This window comes from Homalodisca vitripennis, chromosome 1, assembly GCF_021130785.1.
Source record: "Homalodisca vitripennis isolate AUS2020 chromosome 1, UT_GWSS_2.1, whole genome shotgun sequence".
Taxonomy (NCBI): Eukaryota; Metazoa; Arthropoda; class Insecta; order Hemiptera; family Cicadellidae; genus Homalodisca; species Homalodisca vitripennis.
Genome location: NC_060207.1, coordinates 54,403,011 through 54,423,429, shown reverse-complemented (window position 1 = coordinate 54,423,429; position 20,419 = coordinate 54,403,011). Strand labels below are relative to the sequence as shown.

Here is a 20,419-nt window from a genome sequence, read left to right as displayed (position 1 = left end):
ACGGTGTCCTTTTTTTTTTACCTAGTTTAGTTTTGATCCGGCATCCCGTTCGCCACCATGGGGGGCGCGTGCTTCCCTGATGGTTTGCTGTGGGTGTGCGAGCGGCGATGTACGGTTTCAGTACTTTACATATATACTCAATGAGAAGTCACAAAATGGTGGTCAGGAGACTTAACTTTTACAGGAGAATGGAATGAATGACGAAATACTTTTAAAAATAATTTACAAAACATTTTATGGAATGGTTTATACATAACAGAGGATATATAAATATAATAATAACAATACACTGTTTAAACAATATTAGACTTGTTTTTTCTTAACATATTCCCTAAGTATTACATAAAAATGCTTCACATTTCTCTAGTTACACTGAAGTAGTAACAACATTGTATGATGATGCAAATAAAAATAAAATACTATCACAGATAAATTGATCAATAATAATAATAATAATAATTCCTGTAAAGTGTACTTACAGAAACATCTCACATTAGATGTTAAAACAATTTGTAATGCAATTTTGGACCTTGAATCACCAAACTTGGTGACATTTAATGAGTTAATATTTGTTGCCAGAATACATTTTAGTGAAAAAAGTTAAAGATAAGCTTAACATTTCACACAACAATATTTGCATGTTGTTGTAAGAGTACGCTCCTGTATCATTTAAGCTGGAGGAATTGTGGAGATATTACGCAATCGATTCAGTAAATTCTCGTTATTAGTGGCCTCGATGCCAACCTGCCGGTATGCCACCACATACTGCCTGCCCTGCTCCACCAGCTCCAACCGTTCTCCACTCAGCTTATCTCTCTGACGGCGCTCCTCCTCCAGCTTGTTCTTCACCTAATCACAAGATAAGAGAACCAGCTAAAACATATTAACAATCAGTTCTTTGTTTAAAGTTTGGTTTTACCAATAGAAGGGTTGTGAAGGAACCACTATGTTCCAGACTCACAATCTGATCTCTTCCTCAGGTGAATAACTAACCCAACACATAACTAAAATCGTGGTTAAAATAAACAAATCTAATTGCGTATACAGGGTGATTCAAAACTAAACGGCAATCTCTCGGGAGCTTATTCTATAGCTAAAAACAAGTAAAAAAGTTCATATAACCATATGCCCGGAAACGCTTCGTTAGCGAGTTACGCCTAGCGAAAGATTTCGCCCGGATTTCAGAACCCTTGGTGAAGTCAGGCCGTATAAAAATTGTAAAGGTAGTTACAAAGATACAAATACGATTGTTTTTTATGTTTTTATATCTGACAAATTTATTAAAATTCGTCCCAGAGCTGTAAATGCAATACTTTCAGAGATATCTTACGTAAAACACAAGAATTGGTGCAAAGAAATAACACATTTTTGTGTTTAACGTAAGATTACTTCCATAAATGTTAAATAAAGGTCATTTTTTTCTTAAACAGATTTGTAGAACATTTAATTCTGAAAAGATTCATGTGAATTACTTAGGAAAAAAATTAATAATAGGTATTGAAATTTAGCTTTATTTAAAAATAAAACAGACGCACAAAAATGCATATTCTTATCTGCATAAAATATTAACTAATGTTTAGGTTGTGAGTAACAGCTGATCATTTATTCTAGACTGAACATTAACATAAAATGTATTTACCTTTATAAAACTGTAATAATCACCTATAATAGTTGCTCAAAGTGTCCTCCGTTGTTAGCAATGCACGTTTTCGCACGACGAATCCACTCTTTTCTAGCGCGTTTCATAACGTTTGGAGCATTCTTGATAGTTTCTGCCGCCTCTGTAATGCGATTACGTAACTCCTCTATGGTGTTAATCCGTTTTGAATAAACACTTGACTTCATCCAACCCCATAAGAAAAAGTCTGCTGGCGTGAGGTCAGGAGAACGTGGTGGCCATTTTACTGGTCCATTTCGACCAATCCATTGTCTACCGTATGTATCATTTAAATAGTTTTTCACATCATTAGAAAAATGTGGAGGTGCTCCGTCGTGCATAAACCATGCATTTATTCTGTTTTGAACAGGAATATCTTCCAAGAGGGTAGGCAGGTTTGTTCTTAAAAAATTTAAGTACGCTATTCCAGTAAGTCGATTAGGGAGGAAAAATGGACCAATCAAATTATCACCCAGAACACCAAGCCATACATTGACTGAAAATGTATGTTGAAAATGCCTCGTCGCAGTTTCATGTGGGTTGTCGTACGCCCAAGTATGGGTATTACGAAAATTTACAATTCCATTTCTAGTAAAACAGGATTCATCAGTAACGAGAATACGCCGAAGAAAATACTGATGTCGTAAACAATTTCTTCTTAACCAGCGGCAGAACATCTTCCGTTTATTAAGATCTTGCGGTAATAAGTCTTGAACATGTGTTATATGGAATGGGTACAACTGTGCTTCATGAAGTGTCCGCCATACGCTTGACTGGCAAATATTTAACTGATGTGATAATCGTCTGATGCTTGTGGTTGGTGATAATTCTACAGCATTTATTATTGCTTGTTCATTATTATAGTTCCTTGCGCTACGTTGACGACCAGTATCTATTCGCTTCGGTTTAAAGCTACCAGTTTCTCTAAGTCGTCTCTCCACAGCTACAAATGTTTTGCGATCAGGTGTTCTTCGATGTGGAAAAGTATCACGATATTCCTGAACTGCAGCTAAACCATTCTTGTTAACTTTGCCGTAAATCAGTATCATGTCCGTATACTCTTCAAACGAATACATACCATTTACATTATCTGCCATTATTTACTAAGATAATTACATACACTTTTATAAAAATATTTAATAAAATATTTTAAAAATAAATATTTAATAAAATATTTTATACACTTGTATAAAATATTTCCAAATAATCACAGGATCTCACAAAATACAATCTTCACACGCCACAATACAAAAACCTCCATAAAGGTTATTCAAATATTACTTCATGAACTTAATTGTTGATTAGCTGATATTGCCAACCTTTGCAAAGAAAATATGACGATAAAAAGTGTTGAATAAATGATCAGCTGTTACTCACAACCTAAACATTAGTTAATATTTTATGCAGATAAGAATATGCATTTTTGTGCGTCTGTTTTATTTTTAAATAAAGCTAAATTTCAATACCTATTATTAATTTTTTTCCTAAGTAATTCACATGAATCTTTTCAGAATTAAATGTTCTACAAATCTGTTTAAGAAAAAAATGACCTTTATTTAACATTTATGGAAGTAATCTTACGTTAAACACAAAAATGTGTTATTTCTTTGCACCAATTCTTGTGTTTTACGTAAGATATCTCTGAAAGTATTGCATTTACAGCTCTGGGACGAATTTTAATAAATTTGTCAGATATAAAAACATAAAAAACAATCGTATTTGTATCTTTGTAACTACCTTTACAATTTTTATACGGCCTGACTTCACCAAGGGTTCTGAAATCCGGGCGAAATCTTTCGCTAGGCGTAACTCGCTAACGAAGCGTTTCCGGGCATATGGTTATATGAACTTTTTTACTTGTTTTTAGCTATAGAATAAGCTCTCGAGAGATTGCCGTTTAGTTTTGAATCACCCTGTATATACATATCTCTCAATTCACACAATTTTTTATAATCATCTTGAAATTTTGTTAAATACAAAAGCTTTGTCTAGAATTCATTTACACTTAATCATTTCCATACATAAATTATACACAATAAGTGGGGCTCATATATAATTTCATAATAAATTATTTTAAATATAATTGTTTTGCAATATTTACTTAAAGACTCCTTATGCATCAATGCCAGAGGAAACCTTTCATGTAATGGCTGATTCTATAAATGTATTTTATTGGCTTCACTGTTATACAGTTTTTAGCCTTGTAATATATTTAGAAGTAAATTTTTTTTAATCAATGTCGGGGCCTTAGTGTAGTAAAATTAATAAAACCGTAAGTATTATAACACTATTAAAATAATTTGAATTTTTTTGGTACTGACCATTCAAAAATATTGTGTAAAGAGATGTAATAATTGAGTATTAAGTTGTATTGATTTACAAATTGTTCCTCTAAGTTTTAAAATTAAGCACTTTTCCAATTCACTCTTTCTTTTATGCAATGATTTAAACACTTAGATGATCATTACCTTAGTCTTGTTGGTCTCAATTCCACGCAGTATCTCTTGCAGTTGTTGTACATACTGTTCTTTGCTTGTTTGGGATGACATTGCTCTGTAATAAAAGAAATTAATAATCCGTTATGACACTTCTAAATAACCACAACGATTAGATTCTAAAGAATACACCCCAACATTGAATATTTCCTATTAGAAGATCATCCACAAACAATTAACTAATGTTAACTTATAAGAGGGTTAACATAAAATAACCTGACAGATCACAACACTACAACTTTATTGTGACTCAACAATCAATCTATTTCAGCTACTGTTTAACAAAATAAATGATATAGTTCCAACATCTTTTAAGTACTGTCATTGCCATAGTATGGTAGCATTATCAGCAGCATAGAAATTACAAAACTTTAAAAATAGTTATAAAATATTTGTCTAATGTGTGATGCCTGTATGTCTGATGTACTCACGCATGGTAGTTATCAGATATGGAGGCTAGGAGACCCAACTCCTTGTTCAGGTACATATGAGTATCGTTGAGTGTGTTGTAAAGGGTGAAAAACTGTTTGGTCTCTCTGTGTTTGGCTGCCACTAGAACAAATATATACAACACATTGAGGCATATCTACAGCACACTGATCTGCTCAGAAACACTTTAAAGTTCGTCAAAACAAAGCATTCCTTATTGAATTGGCTAAACCCTTGTTTTTAATGTTCATATAACTAATTTTATTTTAAAATATATCTTATCAACTGACAAACATTACTGAAGTTAACTCTTTAATGTAGGAGTTTTCACCAGCCTGCCTACTGCCAGTTGAAGGAGTTATTTTGTCTCTCGGCACTGTCATTTTGTTTCAGGCGCCCAGACATTGTTACTTGCTATTTCATGAGGTTAATTTTTTAAATTAAATAAAAAAAGTCCTCAATGATAAGAACACTTATTCCGTAATTGTTGTGTTATACCTGTTTACATTATATAAAATAAAAACAAAGTTTTCATAATTAGAGTGGGCTTACAATACCTATTCGACTTCTGGCAAGGTAATGAAAAGCAATGTAAATCTGAACCATTCTAAACAGCAGCAAACAATGTGATGTATAAACTTGAAACTATCACCTGATATAAATCATCTGCTTGGTTAAAAATCCCCAGCTGAATACGTTAGGAAAAGCAATGTAAATCTGAACCATTCTAAACAGCAGCAAACAATGTGATGTATAAACTTGAAACTATCACCTGATATAAATCATCTGCTTGGTTAAAAATCCCCAGCTGAATACGTTAGGAAAAGCAATGTAAATCTGAACCATTCTAAACAGCAGCAAACAATGTGATGTATAAACTTGAAACTATCACCTGATATAAATCATCTGCTTGGTTAAAAATCCCCAGCTGAATACGTTAGGAAAAGCAATGTAAATCTGAACCATTCTAAACAGCAGCAAACAATGTGATGTATAAACTTGAAACTATCACCTGATATAAATCATCTGCTTGGTTAAAAATCCCCAGCTGAATACGTTAGGAAAAGCAATGTAAATCTGAACCATTCTAAACAGCAGCAAACAATGTGATGTATAACCTTGAAACTATCACCTGATATAAATCATCTGCTTGGTTAAAAATCCCCAGCTGAATACGTTAGGTAAAATATTGCAATAGGTCACTCACTATTACAAAAAGAAAGAATGATTTGTCCCTACCTAGTGAGACAATTAAATGCTTGAAATAGTTCCGACTGCCATCGGTAGATTGCTTAGGAATAATGTGTACACTAAAACCAATATATGAACCGCTAACTGCAGAAAGGCATCAAGTCCAAATTAACCAACTTTTCAGGAGCGACAAAAAACCTTATAAATCCATATGTACATACATATATTTAAATATTTATTTTTTATTCTATATGACTGACCTTTTGAAGATCATATTTTGAAATTGAGTCAATCAAATATTTTTAAAGAGCTGATTATTAATTTTTTTTTACATAGGACATGTTTCCTTTCTGCGGTAAACTATTTTACAATTTTACAAATCATGGGGAAAAAATCATTATACAAATCATTTTGTTAGATACATTTATTTTAATGATAAAAAATATCTTATATCTAGGAACACGTTGTATAACAAAGAAAATATTTTTACACTACAATATTTTAAGTCATCGTCAGCGGTTGATGTGGTAGGCCATGACAGGATTTGGTCCCAAAAGTCAAATTTTTCTTCTGGAATGTATTTTTTTGTTTTTTTCAGATCTTCCATTTTTTTAATGTTGATCGGAAGTACCGTATTAGCATAGGCTTTTTTTTGTTGGAGCCCTGATCGGCATCTCTGCATTCCTCAATCTGAAGGAATCCGTTGCCAAGCCGGTAATGTTCATGTCACACTGCACCGTGTGAGGCGTCTCAGATGAAAAAGACATTACCCTGTATTTTGATATTGAAAATGTTATTTTTTGTCTCTTTTCGGTACATCTCTACCATAGGAATCGTCCACTTAAGCTGGTCTTTTTGTAAAACTCTGGCCACCATGCAGTGAAGTCAATAAAATCGTCAAAGTTCATTTTGATGACAGAGAATTTACCAGCGATTTTCGATGAACCAAGAATAAGAGCTTCGACTTCAGCTAAATCATAGTATCTTTCTTCTCTTCCCCAATTTTCTTCTTACTATCCCAAAATCTCTATCATTCGGCATAAACGAGTGGCCTCGGACTGGAAACACTAGTTTTACTTCATCAAACCGTTTTAATTTCACATAAATACATCATCATTCTTACCAGGGTGTGGTTTTTGTTCTGTCCTGAACAGTTGTCCCCAAACAAATAAAGTTTTTTTTACATCATTATCAATTTTTGTGTTTGATGTACCAGTCCAATATTGTACAAACTTCGTTAGCTCCCTTACCTCCATTACCCTCGTGATAGATAACCAGTTGTACATTCACCTGTTGAAAGATTATGCACACCAAAGACGTTAACAGTGAGCTGCCGGAAGTAATAGGTGTCTTGTACAGGAATGCAAGGTAGAGATACGTTAGCCCATAAAATCAATACAGATCCCAACACTAGTCAACTCATTTTTTGCACTTTTCCGTTGTTTCTTGCAACGAGGCATAAAATTTTTTAGCTCTACGTTTGTGTACCATATAACTCGGCGACAGCTACTCGCTTGGCATTCTCGTTTAAAAAAGGACTTTTTATTTTTCAAGGTTAGTTCCTCGCAAGTTACACAAGCATCTTTAACTGGTCGGTCAAAACCAATGTCAGGGTAGTTTTCATTAAAATTAGTCCAAAAGAACTTGTATGAGAGCCTTTTTTTTCACTTCCCAAAGTTTGTTGTAAGAAAGTTTTGGTTTTTTTTTATGAACATATCATACATAATTTTCAAATTCAAGTTTGCTGAGAAGTACTGTTTATCTTTGCCTGTATAGTGATGGGTTTTTGTTGGGAATGATTTCAACATGGGCCCTTAATCGAGTCAGGACAGACCCGGGTATTGCATTTCCTGAAACGTTCTTTCCTCTGTTGTCAGTTTGGGATTTCATTTACTTGCAACAAATGAGATAAACGGTAACACTGTTTAGGAGTGTATCCATAAGTTGTCATAAATCCATTTTTACATACCTTGGTGCGTTTGCCATTGTGTAGAATGGAATAGCTTACACTAAAAGCTTTCGGCTTTTCAGATGATGACCCCAGGCCTGGATCTTTCTCTTTCAACAGGACTAACTTCCATTAGAGATTGGATGAAAATGTCCTGTTCTACTTTGGTTGTCATATTATGTAGTTTTTGAAAATATTTCTATCATATCTCCCTCCGAAAAAGCTTTGAAGGCAGTTGACTTGCAGCTGAAACAATAACAGGCTTAATAACAAGAGTATATAATATTATGATGAATGTGTCAAAAAATATAATAGGCCTAGGCCTACCATATTTTGAGGTTATGTTACCGTCGGGCCAATTTGATGTAATGATTAGGTTATCGTTCAAGACCACTAGGCTAATTTAAAATAAAACTAGAAGTGAAGAGATGTATCAACCAAACATTGTATGCAAAAATAAACTATTGAACAAAACTATATTTACCTGCCAAACATTGGAGCCTGGATTTTTTGCAGGTACAGTTTTTGCCTTTCCAGTTTACATGCTCTTTTGCCCTCTACCTTAGACTTTTTAATCACATTTCTTCTGTACTTTTTCTTCATTCTTTACACCCTTCCTTCTTTTATTCGACTGTCCTTCTTCTTCTGAACTACTCATTTTATTTCAATGATGAGGGCATTAAGTAATCAGTGAACCCGCACTAAATAATGTTATGAATAAACAAAGCACTATGATCGTTGTTTGACGCGACTCAGCTGACTGAACGTTAGTTATCGCGTCTGCCACGCGAGCGCTGACAGCCAGCTGGTTACTGCAGAAGGGGAACAAGTCCAGGACTAGTTTCCCTTTCTGCAGTAAATAGGTTATTCGAGACGTCGCCATTGCAATAGCAATGCGCGGACATGTTTCCTTTCTGCTGTAAACGACGAGTCTTAAACCTAACAACAACTTTGAAGGAAAAACGGAAAACCCGTTAAATTTGGACTTGATGCCTTTCTGCAGTTAGCGGTTCATATATTGTATAACGGGGCAATAAACAATTAGTAGTCCTATCAATATTTACTTAACTAAAATTTACAAAGTAATCAGATTTTACAATCCTAGTGTATGTTGCAACCTTGACTGTAGAGTTCCATGAAGCGGCGTTGGTACTGTGCCAACTCGGCGCGGGAAGGCACCAAATCCAGTTGGCGCTGCAGGCTTGCCACTGCCCTAGTACGACGACCCAATGCCAGTCGTGTCGCTGCCACACTCTGTGTCAACTGTTCCAGGACACGTCCACTCTCCTCTGAGTCTCCCTCCAGTACTTCACTCTCCTCAGCTTCTCTAATCACACACCACATACATCTCCTTTACAAAACAGATTTAATATATGGTGGTTCTTTCTTCATTTTATAAATGAGTTGTCTGAAACCACCCAGATAAACTTGAAATAATATTAAAACTCAAGTGTTCTTTTTGCATAAAAAAACTAGGAACATTTTATAATGATCAATCTTTAAATGTAAGTTTTCATATCTTATTTACAATAATGAATTTAAGCAAGCTTTAAATTTAACATTTACCATTTTCATGCCTTACTTTTATAAGTCAGTGGCTTCCAAACATTATGTTGTTTATTTGTTAAGAAAATGTGTAGGTAAATCGTGTAATTCTATTATTTACAAGACCATTATTGTTAGTTGTAGTATGTGATGAAAACTCAGTAATTTTTACTGGTGATTTTTAAAAGGTGAATTCAGGATGTGATATTTAACTAAAACAGATTATTTTTATTCATTGCAGCAGAATTTGATGTTTATATTGTACTATTATTTATCATTCAATAATAAATTATTGAAAAATATAAGAAACAATTAATTTGCATGACACTAAATAAAACAGCCAATTGGAAAAAAATTTCCAAAATTTTTTTATTTACAGGAATTGGTTTATTTACTTAGTAATGAAAAATAATAATATCAAAATCTTGAGTATTAAAAACTCTATTCTTTTTCCTGAAAACATACACTTTTGGAGCAAAACCCTGCAATTTATGCATGTGACTTGTGAAAATGGCACGTCACTAAAAGAGTTTTAATTCTTGAAGGACAGCAACCACGTATTTTGTTTAGTGGCTCACTACAAAGACATGGTGGCCACTCAATACCTCTTTTCAAATTTCCGGTTTTTTCCTGGTTCTTTAGTCATTTTCAAACCAAATAAACAACTGTAATACTGTATTTAACCTTTACGCCGAGGGGGTTCCCGTATGCTGTATGGGAAATGCCATATAGCTGCAGTGGTCTAGCAAATTTCATCACTAATGATTTATAAGAAATTCTATGCCAATGTACTGCTACCAGCTATTATTAGCTCCTTAGTTTTTATTTCTGTGTCGACATAACATCGTGTATCTAAGTTTACTTTCTGTGATGTGATGTTTGGAAAATACATGTATCCTATTGGAAAAAATAAATAGGATACCGTGAGACAGGTTGTAGACCATCATTGTGGGTCAAATGTCTGTGGTACATGAATTTTCGGTATGAGACCGTGATTTTGATGGTATGCAAGTCATATCATATACCTTATGCTTTTAAATACAAATAGTAGCTTATAAAATGAGCTTTCAGAATATATTCCATTTCTGTAAAAATGTATGGATGTATAGAGAATATATTTATGTAAACACACAGTATGATGTATAGAATAAATAAGAATTAGTGATTGTCAGATCACCGCCGATCAACTAACCTCTGCATATAGAACAAGCAGACATGCTGATGTTGACAAATATAGACATAGAAAATCTGAATTTCAATAAAAATATGACTTATATATTATGTTATTTTGTTACTGTGTGTTTTTAAACAGTTTTTATATACAAAGAACTAAACGTTTTAGTAATCGGAAGTTAGCGTAGTGATTGTCAGATCACCGCCGATCAACTAACCTCTGCATATAGAACAAGCAGACATGCTGATGTTGACAAAATATAGACATAGAAAATCTGAATTTCAATAAAAATATGATTTATATATTATGTTATTTTGTTACTGTGTGTTTTTAAACAGTTTTTATACACAAAGAACTACACGTTTTAGTCATTGGAACTTTGCGTAGCCTACTTCCGATCAGAGAATAGATTAATTCGGATTCGAGATTCACTCATCACTAGTTGTAATATTATGAAATCGTAATTTTCCAAATGTATTTTAAGCACTCTTGTTAGTACTGATGCATAATCCACGCATGTTTTCCTGGAGCCCGAAATTCATGCATAATCTATGTTTTCCAGATTCTCATCATTGGTGGGAGCCCTGGTACAGTGCTAAACAAATATTATGCCTCCAAATATATCCCACTGCCATCCAATATATCAATCATAAGGAAGTTATCTGCTAAGAAAGTTACCGAAATGCGGTTAATTTACAATCTATATAATAAGTAAACACCAAAACAGAACAGTACCTTCCATAGTTGCACAGAATAAAAGCAAAATTAAAATTATCAATTACTAACTCTTAAATATTTTGTTTACCATTAAGATAATGCAAGAATAGAATCCCCCTATCAAGACAACACAACTACAAACTAAATGAACACATTAAATGCTGTGGTTCAAGTCACAACGGGTTCTTTAGATAATAGTGAAACACTTGGCCTAAGGCTCCCTATACACATTGGACTATTTGGTTTGAAAAGTTCGAATTGTTCGACTGATCGTCAAATGTGCGGGGAATTTGTTAATATGAATGAATTGATCGGATAACTCATGGGATTTCCACTAGTCATTCATAGTCATCCAGTTAATGCAGCTCTGAAAATGGAAACTAATATGCATGGTAGATTCGGTCGGCTGGCCGTCTGCAGACTGGTGACAATATTAAGTTGCGTTTACACTGGCAAGTAAAGTTAAGAGAGAATTTACCTAACTACTGTCACAAAATGTGAACAAGACAAGGAATTTTACTCACGAGAATTGTTGCTAGTACTAGCAATGTTTATAATTTAAATTTTAATGGCTCACACTGCTCTACAGTTCTTGCAACTACATGTCAGACTCTGGTTGTGGTAGCGCTTGTGAGAGTTCTTGCACCCTTTTTACACTATCGATTTTCACTGTTGGACACAAAACTTGTACAACTTTTTGTATAGTGTACATGCAGCTGGTTTAGATGTGGACATGATACCATCATTCTTTTTGTTTACCTTATGTAATCTAACAACTAATTGAATCATATGTGAGGAGCACGACCAAATCGAGGCCTTGTACAAAATATGAGTGGTAAGCAATGAGCACTAGAGCGGCGACAATTTTAATGTTTGTATTGTACATAGGGGGAACGCTCGACACTGGCAGATATGAGCGGCAGGGTAGTAGCACACAGTGCCGCTGATCTGCTGAGAACGAAATTTTTCTCCTAGTGCTCAGCCCTCAGCTCACTGTCATTCCTGTGCATCATGTCCGACTCAAACACCCCCCTCCCTTATCAGCTTTACTTGTGTTCGTAAATCCACCACTTTCTACTCCAAAACGTGTTTTATCAGGTCTAATAAAAATTTAACACCCCATTTCAGTGACTGAAAGAAACTATAGTAGCCGCTGGTATAGTAGCCAAGGCCTGGGACAGGTCGACTTTAATTGTCCAATGGATTGTTAAGTGGAGGGGATCGCCGTGACACAAGAGTAACCACAATAAATTCCACTACAGTAATGGAGACAACCTTGGATCAATCGACGTCAGATGGGGCTTGTGAACATATGTCGATCTTCATTCACAGTTTCACGTATTATGTAGTAAGAAATACAGTGTTTAGAAATTAATCGAGTTCAGATTCAAGGAGCTGTCAAATTATTTCTTCACTTCATAAGCTCTTAGAAACAGAAAAACTGTTTTTGGAGATTTTCCCAGTTCTACATGAAGACTCCTGGCTTATTCCTGGTCAGATAGCCACCATGAAAGAGTAATGCAATTATCAGTTAGATTTAAAATAGGCAATAAGCAGAGTAATATATAATTAAGGCATGTAAAAAATAAGCTGGCACGACTTACTTTATTAACTGTTGTAGGTTTGCCAGTTCTGTCTTACACTGTTCTCGAAAATCTTGTTCTTGTTGTTTTAGAGTTTCATTGATTGTCACAAGATGTTGTAGTTTCTTCAATATTCTGCATAAAACAAAGCAAGTCAAAATTCTTAGGTCAATCAAATTAAATAAGACACTATATTTATTTTATAGATTGAGCTGATCCATAATGAGATGAACAGAGCTGTATTTAATTATTTGTTTTATTAATAATAGTGATTATATAAATTGCTATGTATATATATATATATATACATATATAATGGTAGCACATTCACCCGGCAAGTGAGAGATCCGAGTTTGACTTCCGGCGGAGCAAGTACTTTTTGTGATTCAATGTTTATTGAAATTAAATAAGGCTATTGCCATTTATACAATTTAACGTAAATAAAAGTCGTTTGACAGGTATTTGGTCTTTTGATCATATGTTAGTTTGCCTATTTAAACGCATATGTGACAGATACGGCCAAATACAAAATAATTGAATCGGAAAAAGTAAGTGCTCTGTGGTGTAATGGTAGCACATTCACCCGGTAAGTGAGAGATCCGGGTTCGACTCCCGGCGGAGCAAGTACTTTTTGTGATTCAATGTTTATTGAAATTAAATAAGGCTATTGCCATTTATACAATTTTACGTGTATATATATATATATATATATATATATATAGGTAATATATATATGTAAAATTGTATATACAATTATATATATATATATATATATATATATATATATATATATATATATATATATATATATATAAATTATATTGGGTGTCTGATACTATCTGACTTAGATTTGGGTTATCCAAATATAATCTCTATCCAAATATAATATAATCTCTTGTTTAGTAAAGATAACTAGCATTGCACAAGTGCAGCATCCCATGTGCTATTTAAATTTTATCTATGTTACGGCAAAACAGTATGGGCTGGTTCTTCACGTACAAATTTGTCTCATGTTATGCTTATGCAGAAAAAGCATTAAAAATTAAGGCTGGAATAAAACCTAGACAGATCGCAAAACCTTTTTCAAACACTTTAAATTACTGTCGGTATCCATGAGGAGATAGACATGATGTAGTTTATCAGATCGTCTTATCCAGGAAAGCCAACAGTGTACTCAGTTGAAGATCAAGAGCTTCGAGTAACATCCCAGTCAGTGTATAGCACTTAACTCTACCACTATTGACAGTAAATTATATCTTTTTACATCCTAGAGGCAATAAGGCATTGCATAGCTAAGAACCTTCCAAGGCAAAATAATATGCATATCCACTTTACCAGACAAGCAGGAGATCACAATTTTCCAGTTCACAAAACCATGTTATTAGAAAAAAAATTGTATATCCTGGAATAAAATTATCCTGGTAATAATCTTACTACCTATTGTCTCACTACAGTGAACCCAGTAGTACGATAGCTTTTGTCTTCACCTTGCCAGTCATTGTTTATTGTGTTGAAACTTGTAATGAGACAAGGATGGTATAAGATGGGCTCAGGTAAGGCCTAAGGGAATGTCTAGGTGGCTCATCTGTTCCTCGTAAAGATGTCTGTCTCTATATGATAACAGTTTACAAGAAACAAACACTTTTCACAAAAAGGTTCCTACGGTGGCCAAGACTAATTTGTTGTTTACACTTTGACTTGTATTTCTTCAATGAATGACAAGACTATGAGACAAAAAATAAACCACAGAATAATAAAAAACAAAATAGTTTTTGAATATAAAATAAAGAATTTGACGATTCATATTCTACTCTGCATTATAACAACTGACTGACCCTTGTTCTGCTTCAGTGAGCATATGAGATGGTGATTCCTGATTGGCAGCTCCCTGTAGTTTCTCCAGCTGTTCTGTCTCCTCTGACAACCTCTGCTCCAACACCTGCTTCTGTCTCATTTGAGCTGCCTCTTTTTCCTTTAGACGCTGCAGCTGGGTCGCTTCACTGATCTTAATTGATGACATGGTAAATTGTAATAATAAATATTACATGATTTCTACAGTCTAACAATTCATAACAGAATAGGGTAAATTACAAAGTAACTTGAAATATTTGACTAGGGCTGAATCAAGAGATACATTAAATCTGACAGTTAAAGCCAGAATTCCAGACACTAAAAGTAAGTCCAGTACAGGTTTGGACCTATTGCTTGCCAAATGTGTCGTAACAGTGATCATTGATACCGCAAAGTGAACAAACAACATGGTTCAGGGAGTTCACGCTGGCCAGTGACAAAGCGTTTTTAATACTTTTTTTTAACATACTACGTACAAACCCTTATATTAAATAACTACAGTAATAAAAAAACATCTGTTGTATATTTAATTGCGTAATTGTATGAAGGCAATGTTGATAAAATAACATTGAATTGTTTCTGTTTTGCAATACAAATTTACACTAAAAATTGAAATTTCATCAGCTGTTTCGGTTAAACGATATTTCGAGTAAAAAGGTTTTAGTTAATGGAGGTTTTACTGTAAAGACAAAAAAGTACAAATCTGTGTTTTGGATCTGGTACAATAATTACAAGAATACACTAAGAACATCAACTTCCACCAAGCCAAGCATCGTTAATTTAAGGTAGGCCCACCCGCCAACTTTACAATAAACCAGTGACTTTCATATAAGAGGATACCAGACAGGAAAATCCATAACATCAGGCATGGGAATCGAATCCATAAGTAGCAACTTACACCACACAGCCATTGTGACTTGATGTCTTGGTTGTACAGATAGCTCACTTATGATTCTTCACCTTATTATTTCCCTTGTGATTCTATCAAGGATTTATGGTGTGTATGATCGTGTAATGGAAATGTTCTGTCAAAGTTGGCCATTGGGTTATAGTGTATATTTTTAAGTTAGAAATTTAAATAAGGGAGCCAATATTAGTTCTCAAATTGTACCAGATTTTAACATATACTATAACTACGGAAAATGTCTTTCATCCATTAGGTAGACAAACCAGAGAAAATATTAAGCCAAAAATAAATCATTTTTACATCTTTTATGTGTATTTAAAATGCCTTTGTCAATTAAAAATCCTGCTGACTGTGAAATACACACTGTTTTTTTGTTTTATTGGGGCTAAAAATGAGAAAGTAATTGAAATTCACTGTCATAATTATGTGTACGGCCAAAACATTATGTGTGATAGGATGGCACGCTAATGGGTAAGAGCGAGCTTGTATTGCGTAAAAAAATGTTCAATTTGCTTTATGGCAATGTTCGTCTACATAGGCAAAACAAACTCAAGTTGTCATCATCATTATATTTTACTGAGAACAATTTGATAATCCTCCAAACAGCCCCAAATTAGTGCCCAATGACTAGCATGGTTTTTTCAACAGAAAAAGCATCTCGAAGTGTCAGCACCACAATAATGACATTAACGTTAAAACAATCATGTTGCAGTCGCTATTAAATAAGGTGGCAATCTTCTATGACACTGGTGTACAAAATGTTGTTTTTCGATATGATAAGTGCCATAATAAAATCAATGCTTTTTATGTTTTATAATGTTTTTATATCAATAAAATGTGTACCAAAAGTAATGTTTTAGAATAAGCTTGTTGTGTAGTTTTAATAATTGACTATGTACCAGTTCTTTTATTACATTGTGATAACAAAAACGTATTGTACAATAAATATTTGTCTATTGTCTGATATTAATGACGATTGTATAAAATTACAGAGTGTGGATTTTTTTATATAAAGATAAAATTGTTACAAAAGTTTACTTTTTTTATATCAAAACAGTCCTTACTTATAAACACACACCTCATACATTGCACGAGTTTGTTAACCAACTGAAAGCGGGTTTAGCCCACTGAACACTTCCAGGAAATCCAGCTTTTCAGAGAACTTTCAAATCAAATTGTTTATTGCTATTAAGCTAGTACAAGCAATATGCTATGTCAAAATCCAGAAAATTATGCTAAATTACAGCTGTTTAACATGTTAAAAAGTCTTCTAATGTGTAGGGTGCAGTCAGTAGAAGAAAATTCCTAATTATATTTTTAAAAGCTTCTAAGTTGAAATTCTTAAAATTTGTTGAGGTAATATATTATCTGAAGCAGCTTATGACTATTCAATGGCAGCAACTTTGCAGTGATTAAAAAAATACCATCAATCCTATTTTGTTGGTGCTTTCATAAAACTGTTTTCAATATACCAAGCAAATTTAAAGTAAATACGATGAATAACTCTTTTACAGTAATTGATAACTAAGCCTAATAATTTCTTTTTACTACACTTTTTGTTTATTACACTTTTGGCCTTGTATAAACACTGTAATTAATTTTTATATAAAAGTAAATTTGTGTACAGTTTTAAGAAAATAAGATCACTTGTGATAAAGTTATTCAAAACTAGGCAATTCAAGTCACTAAAGGCTTAGACTTAGGCCTTAGCTCATCTAGACCCAGCTGTTGCACAAACATATAGCAAGATTTCACAGAGTAAATCAATATAATTAAAACACAATTGACAAGAACTGAATGCTAGCAAAGAAACATAAAACTACTTATAATTTCACCTGACAAGACAACACCATGCAGATATTCTCTAATGTGTAAAGAACTTTTCACAAAACAGTATTTAATTACCTCAGTCTGGGCTTGAAGTTCAGAATAATGTTCCACAGCCTTCGCTATCTCTTCAGCCTGTAAGCTGACAATGCTGCCAACCACCCCAGCAGCCAGGCGATTCTGCCAACCACATGCCACTTTGATTAATAATACGAAAATGAAGGATCATCATAAATTGTACACATAAGCCCTACACAATATTTTTTCCAAAAACCGACAATGATCTGAAAAACCAGATGTATTTTGTTAAAGTAATTATGTTCAAATTTTTTTCACATGCATAAAAAAATTAAAACAAGAACAAATTAATATTTTTACATATTTGCTTGAATCAACCAAGTAGCTGCTACTGGATTGGTAGTGTTAAGGCTTTTATTACTGTTTACCTGCACATGCCTGCCACCCTCCTCCTGTGACAGTCCAAATGTTCAAGGTAAAACAAAAATCGAGTTTATTGATTTGTTGACTCTGACATTATCAGACTCAGTTTTATTATCTTGAATATTTCATAACACTCAAGTGTGGTCATCTATTTATGCCTCAGGATCTTGTGCAATATAATTATTTAAGCTATCCACAAATGATCAAACAAAATTTTTATCACTGTTAAAATTAGAATATATTTGGGTTAACTTGTTTGTGTTCAGTAAATAACAGATATTAGATACTGTTAGATATGTATATTTTTTGCATAAGTCTGAAATTTTACAAGTAAAGAATTGCAAGAAGATACCTAACATGACGAAAGATGCATTTTGATACACAGTAACTAGCTAATCAAAGAAGACTTTGCATATTGTAATTCATACAGTTAAATTAGAAGTTAAACATTCAAAGTCAGGAAACTGGTTTTAAGGGTAAAAGTAAGAAAAAATATTTTTATAAATATATTAACTATTTATCTACACACATTATTATCTATAGATCTTTATAGAAAATACATTAATAAACTAAAAATGTGACTTTTAGGTCATTTTCATTCTCTTTATGTGTTAGCTGATGCCGATATAACTATTATTTAAGTATCAGATATTTGGTTTTGATTACTGCCACCAACAATAGCATGACTGCCAGTCAATTTCTTTATTAGAGAAAATTTCTCTATGGGTTTCATAGAAACCTGTATTCTTATACAATACAAATAGAAGTTTTGATTGTATCTACATCTAAGATACAAATTGTATCTTATTTCTTAAACACTTAATCTTATCTTATCTTTTACTAATGATAATATAAACTAGTAAAAGAACCATGCAAAGAGAATCATATATTGAAATATGATTTGTTGGGATTACATGATAAATCTATTTTAGTTTCTTGTAACTCTACATTATAACAAATTTTTTAGCTTGTGAAATAAAATGCACACTATATATTGGGTGGACCGATGCTCCTAGGTATCTCAGAGGCCAACCACATCTAGTTTCAAAACAAAAATTGTTTCCCCACAGAGATATAATCTTATTGTCGTTTATGAGAATAAGGTCTGTGTCATGTTATATCTTGAAAAAATGTATATGATGTTATGTTAAGCTTCAAAGTCTCTAGACTAAAGGACGTTTGCTTTATGGTTTCCTCCACAAAAAGATTTTCAACTTATCACGAGATTCTAATATATGTTTATAATTTACTTATTTATGATATGACGAAGAAAGATATTTGTGACAATAGTTTCTATTAATCAATAATTAATTAATTATCTTTAAAAAATAGACTATTTAATTAAATAAAGAATATAAACATATTAGGTCATTTTAAATTATACAATTACGCAAATGTTACACTTAATAAACCTTTGAGTTAACAGAAAAATCTCACCTCTTGTTCAGGCATTGAGGCCATAGTATTCATTAGCTGACGTGATCGAACCTGCACAGATACTAAAAGCTAAAAAACATGCAAAAACACAAAAACATCTACAGCAAAAGAATGTTAAACTACTGCAATTATCATAATAAGGTCAACATACCACTACCAGATTTCTTTGTTAAATTGTACAAAAAGGATTATTTTTTACTTCAATATTGGATCATTCCAAATGAATCAGTCAGTCACTCACAATCTCCTCATTCAACAGAAATGGGACACAACTTGCACATTTCATCATGTATTCGAATTTGTAACCTACTGTTCAGAAATTAAACTTATTTTGCAATAAAAACACAAATATATATACAATTATATGGCCCCAATATTTAAAAACTATTTTATATAAATTTTAGAATTGTACTTAAAACTGCCAATTTCAGATATTTATGAAATAATAACCCTTAGAGCAGTCAAGAAAATTTGACCTGGATATAGTTATTGTGGATATAGAACAATTTTAAATTTTCATTTTTGGCAAAGTTAAATTTATTTGATTTTTTTGGAAGATAAAAAATAAAAAAGGAAATATTTTTAGAAAATGCCCCGCCATTTTGTGTGGCAGTATACGTACAAGTATATGAAAGCCATAGGTGCTGTAAGGCTATAACTGCATGCCACACTGTGCATCACCAAACGAAAAAAAGTATAGAGATAATAAGCACGGGTTAACAATTTATTTTCGGCATGACACGCATTCAGTTTCCTTCCTGATGGTCATAAATCAATACACAGCTGTTTTTTAAATTGTAACTTATATAATGAACAAATACGGATATTTCCATATGCCATAATTAGAGTGATTTCGATGGTACGATTATATCCGTATGCTGCGCAAAAATATAATAATTCTCATAAACCATTATTTGTCTAAGCGATATCTTTAGAATAAAGAATACTGTTTAATATGACATTTGCATAAAGCAATATTCCAGAATTGCTAATTTATATTATCTGGTACAATTGACATTTCTGCCTGTATGTTTATCTGTTTACACTTTAAAAACGATGGAAATTCCTCTGCTACCTCTAAATTCATATTGAATGGTTAATGTCAGTCCGTTGTGTGTGTTCAGTTCAGACAATAATCCTTATTGTACAAACTGGAATGACCACAGTAAAAACTAATATGAATATTCAAATCTTCCATAATGCTTGTAAATGTGATT

At 33.0% G+C, this 20,419-nt stretch overlaps 1 protein-coding gene and 1 non-coding gene across 2 annotated transcripts in view; one reads left to right on the top strand and one right to left on the bottom strand.

The window, feature by feature from the left end:
- Nucleotides 1-209: 209 nt before the first annotated feature.
- The window catches only part of LOC124361436 (coiled-coil domain-containing protein 93), a 34,624-nt gene continuing 14,414 nt past the window's right edge, over nucleotides 210-20,419 (bottom strand). The window contains exons 9-16 of the mRNA XM_046815489.1: nucleotides 19,203-19,253; nucleotides 17,403-17,504; nucleotides 14,575-14,744; nucleotides 12,761-12,874; nucleotides 8,839-9,047; nucleotides 4,584-4,704; nucleotides 4,126-4,210; nucleotides 210-849 (exon numbers count right to left, since the gene is read on the bottom strand). Of these exons, the coding sequence (XP_046671445.1) occupies nucleotides 670-849; nucleotides 4,126-4,210; nucleotides 4,584-4,704; nucleotides 8,839-9,047; nucleotides 12,761-12,874; nucleotides 14,575-14,744; nucleotides 17,403-17,504; nucleotides 19,203-19,253 (1,032 nt within the window). The 3' untranslated portion in view covers nucleotides 210-669. The remainder of the gene's footprint in view (nucleotides 850-4,125; nucleotides 4,211-4,583; nucleotides 4,705-8,838; nucleotides 9,048-12,760; nucleotides 12,875-14,574; nucleotides 14,745-17,402; nucleotides 17,505-19,202; nucleotides 19,254-20,419) is intronic.
- Nucleotides 13,293-13,363, top strand: Trnat-ggu. The gene has a single exon. It is a non-coding gene; the product is annotated as a tRNA-Thr (tRNA).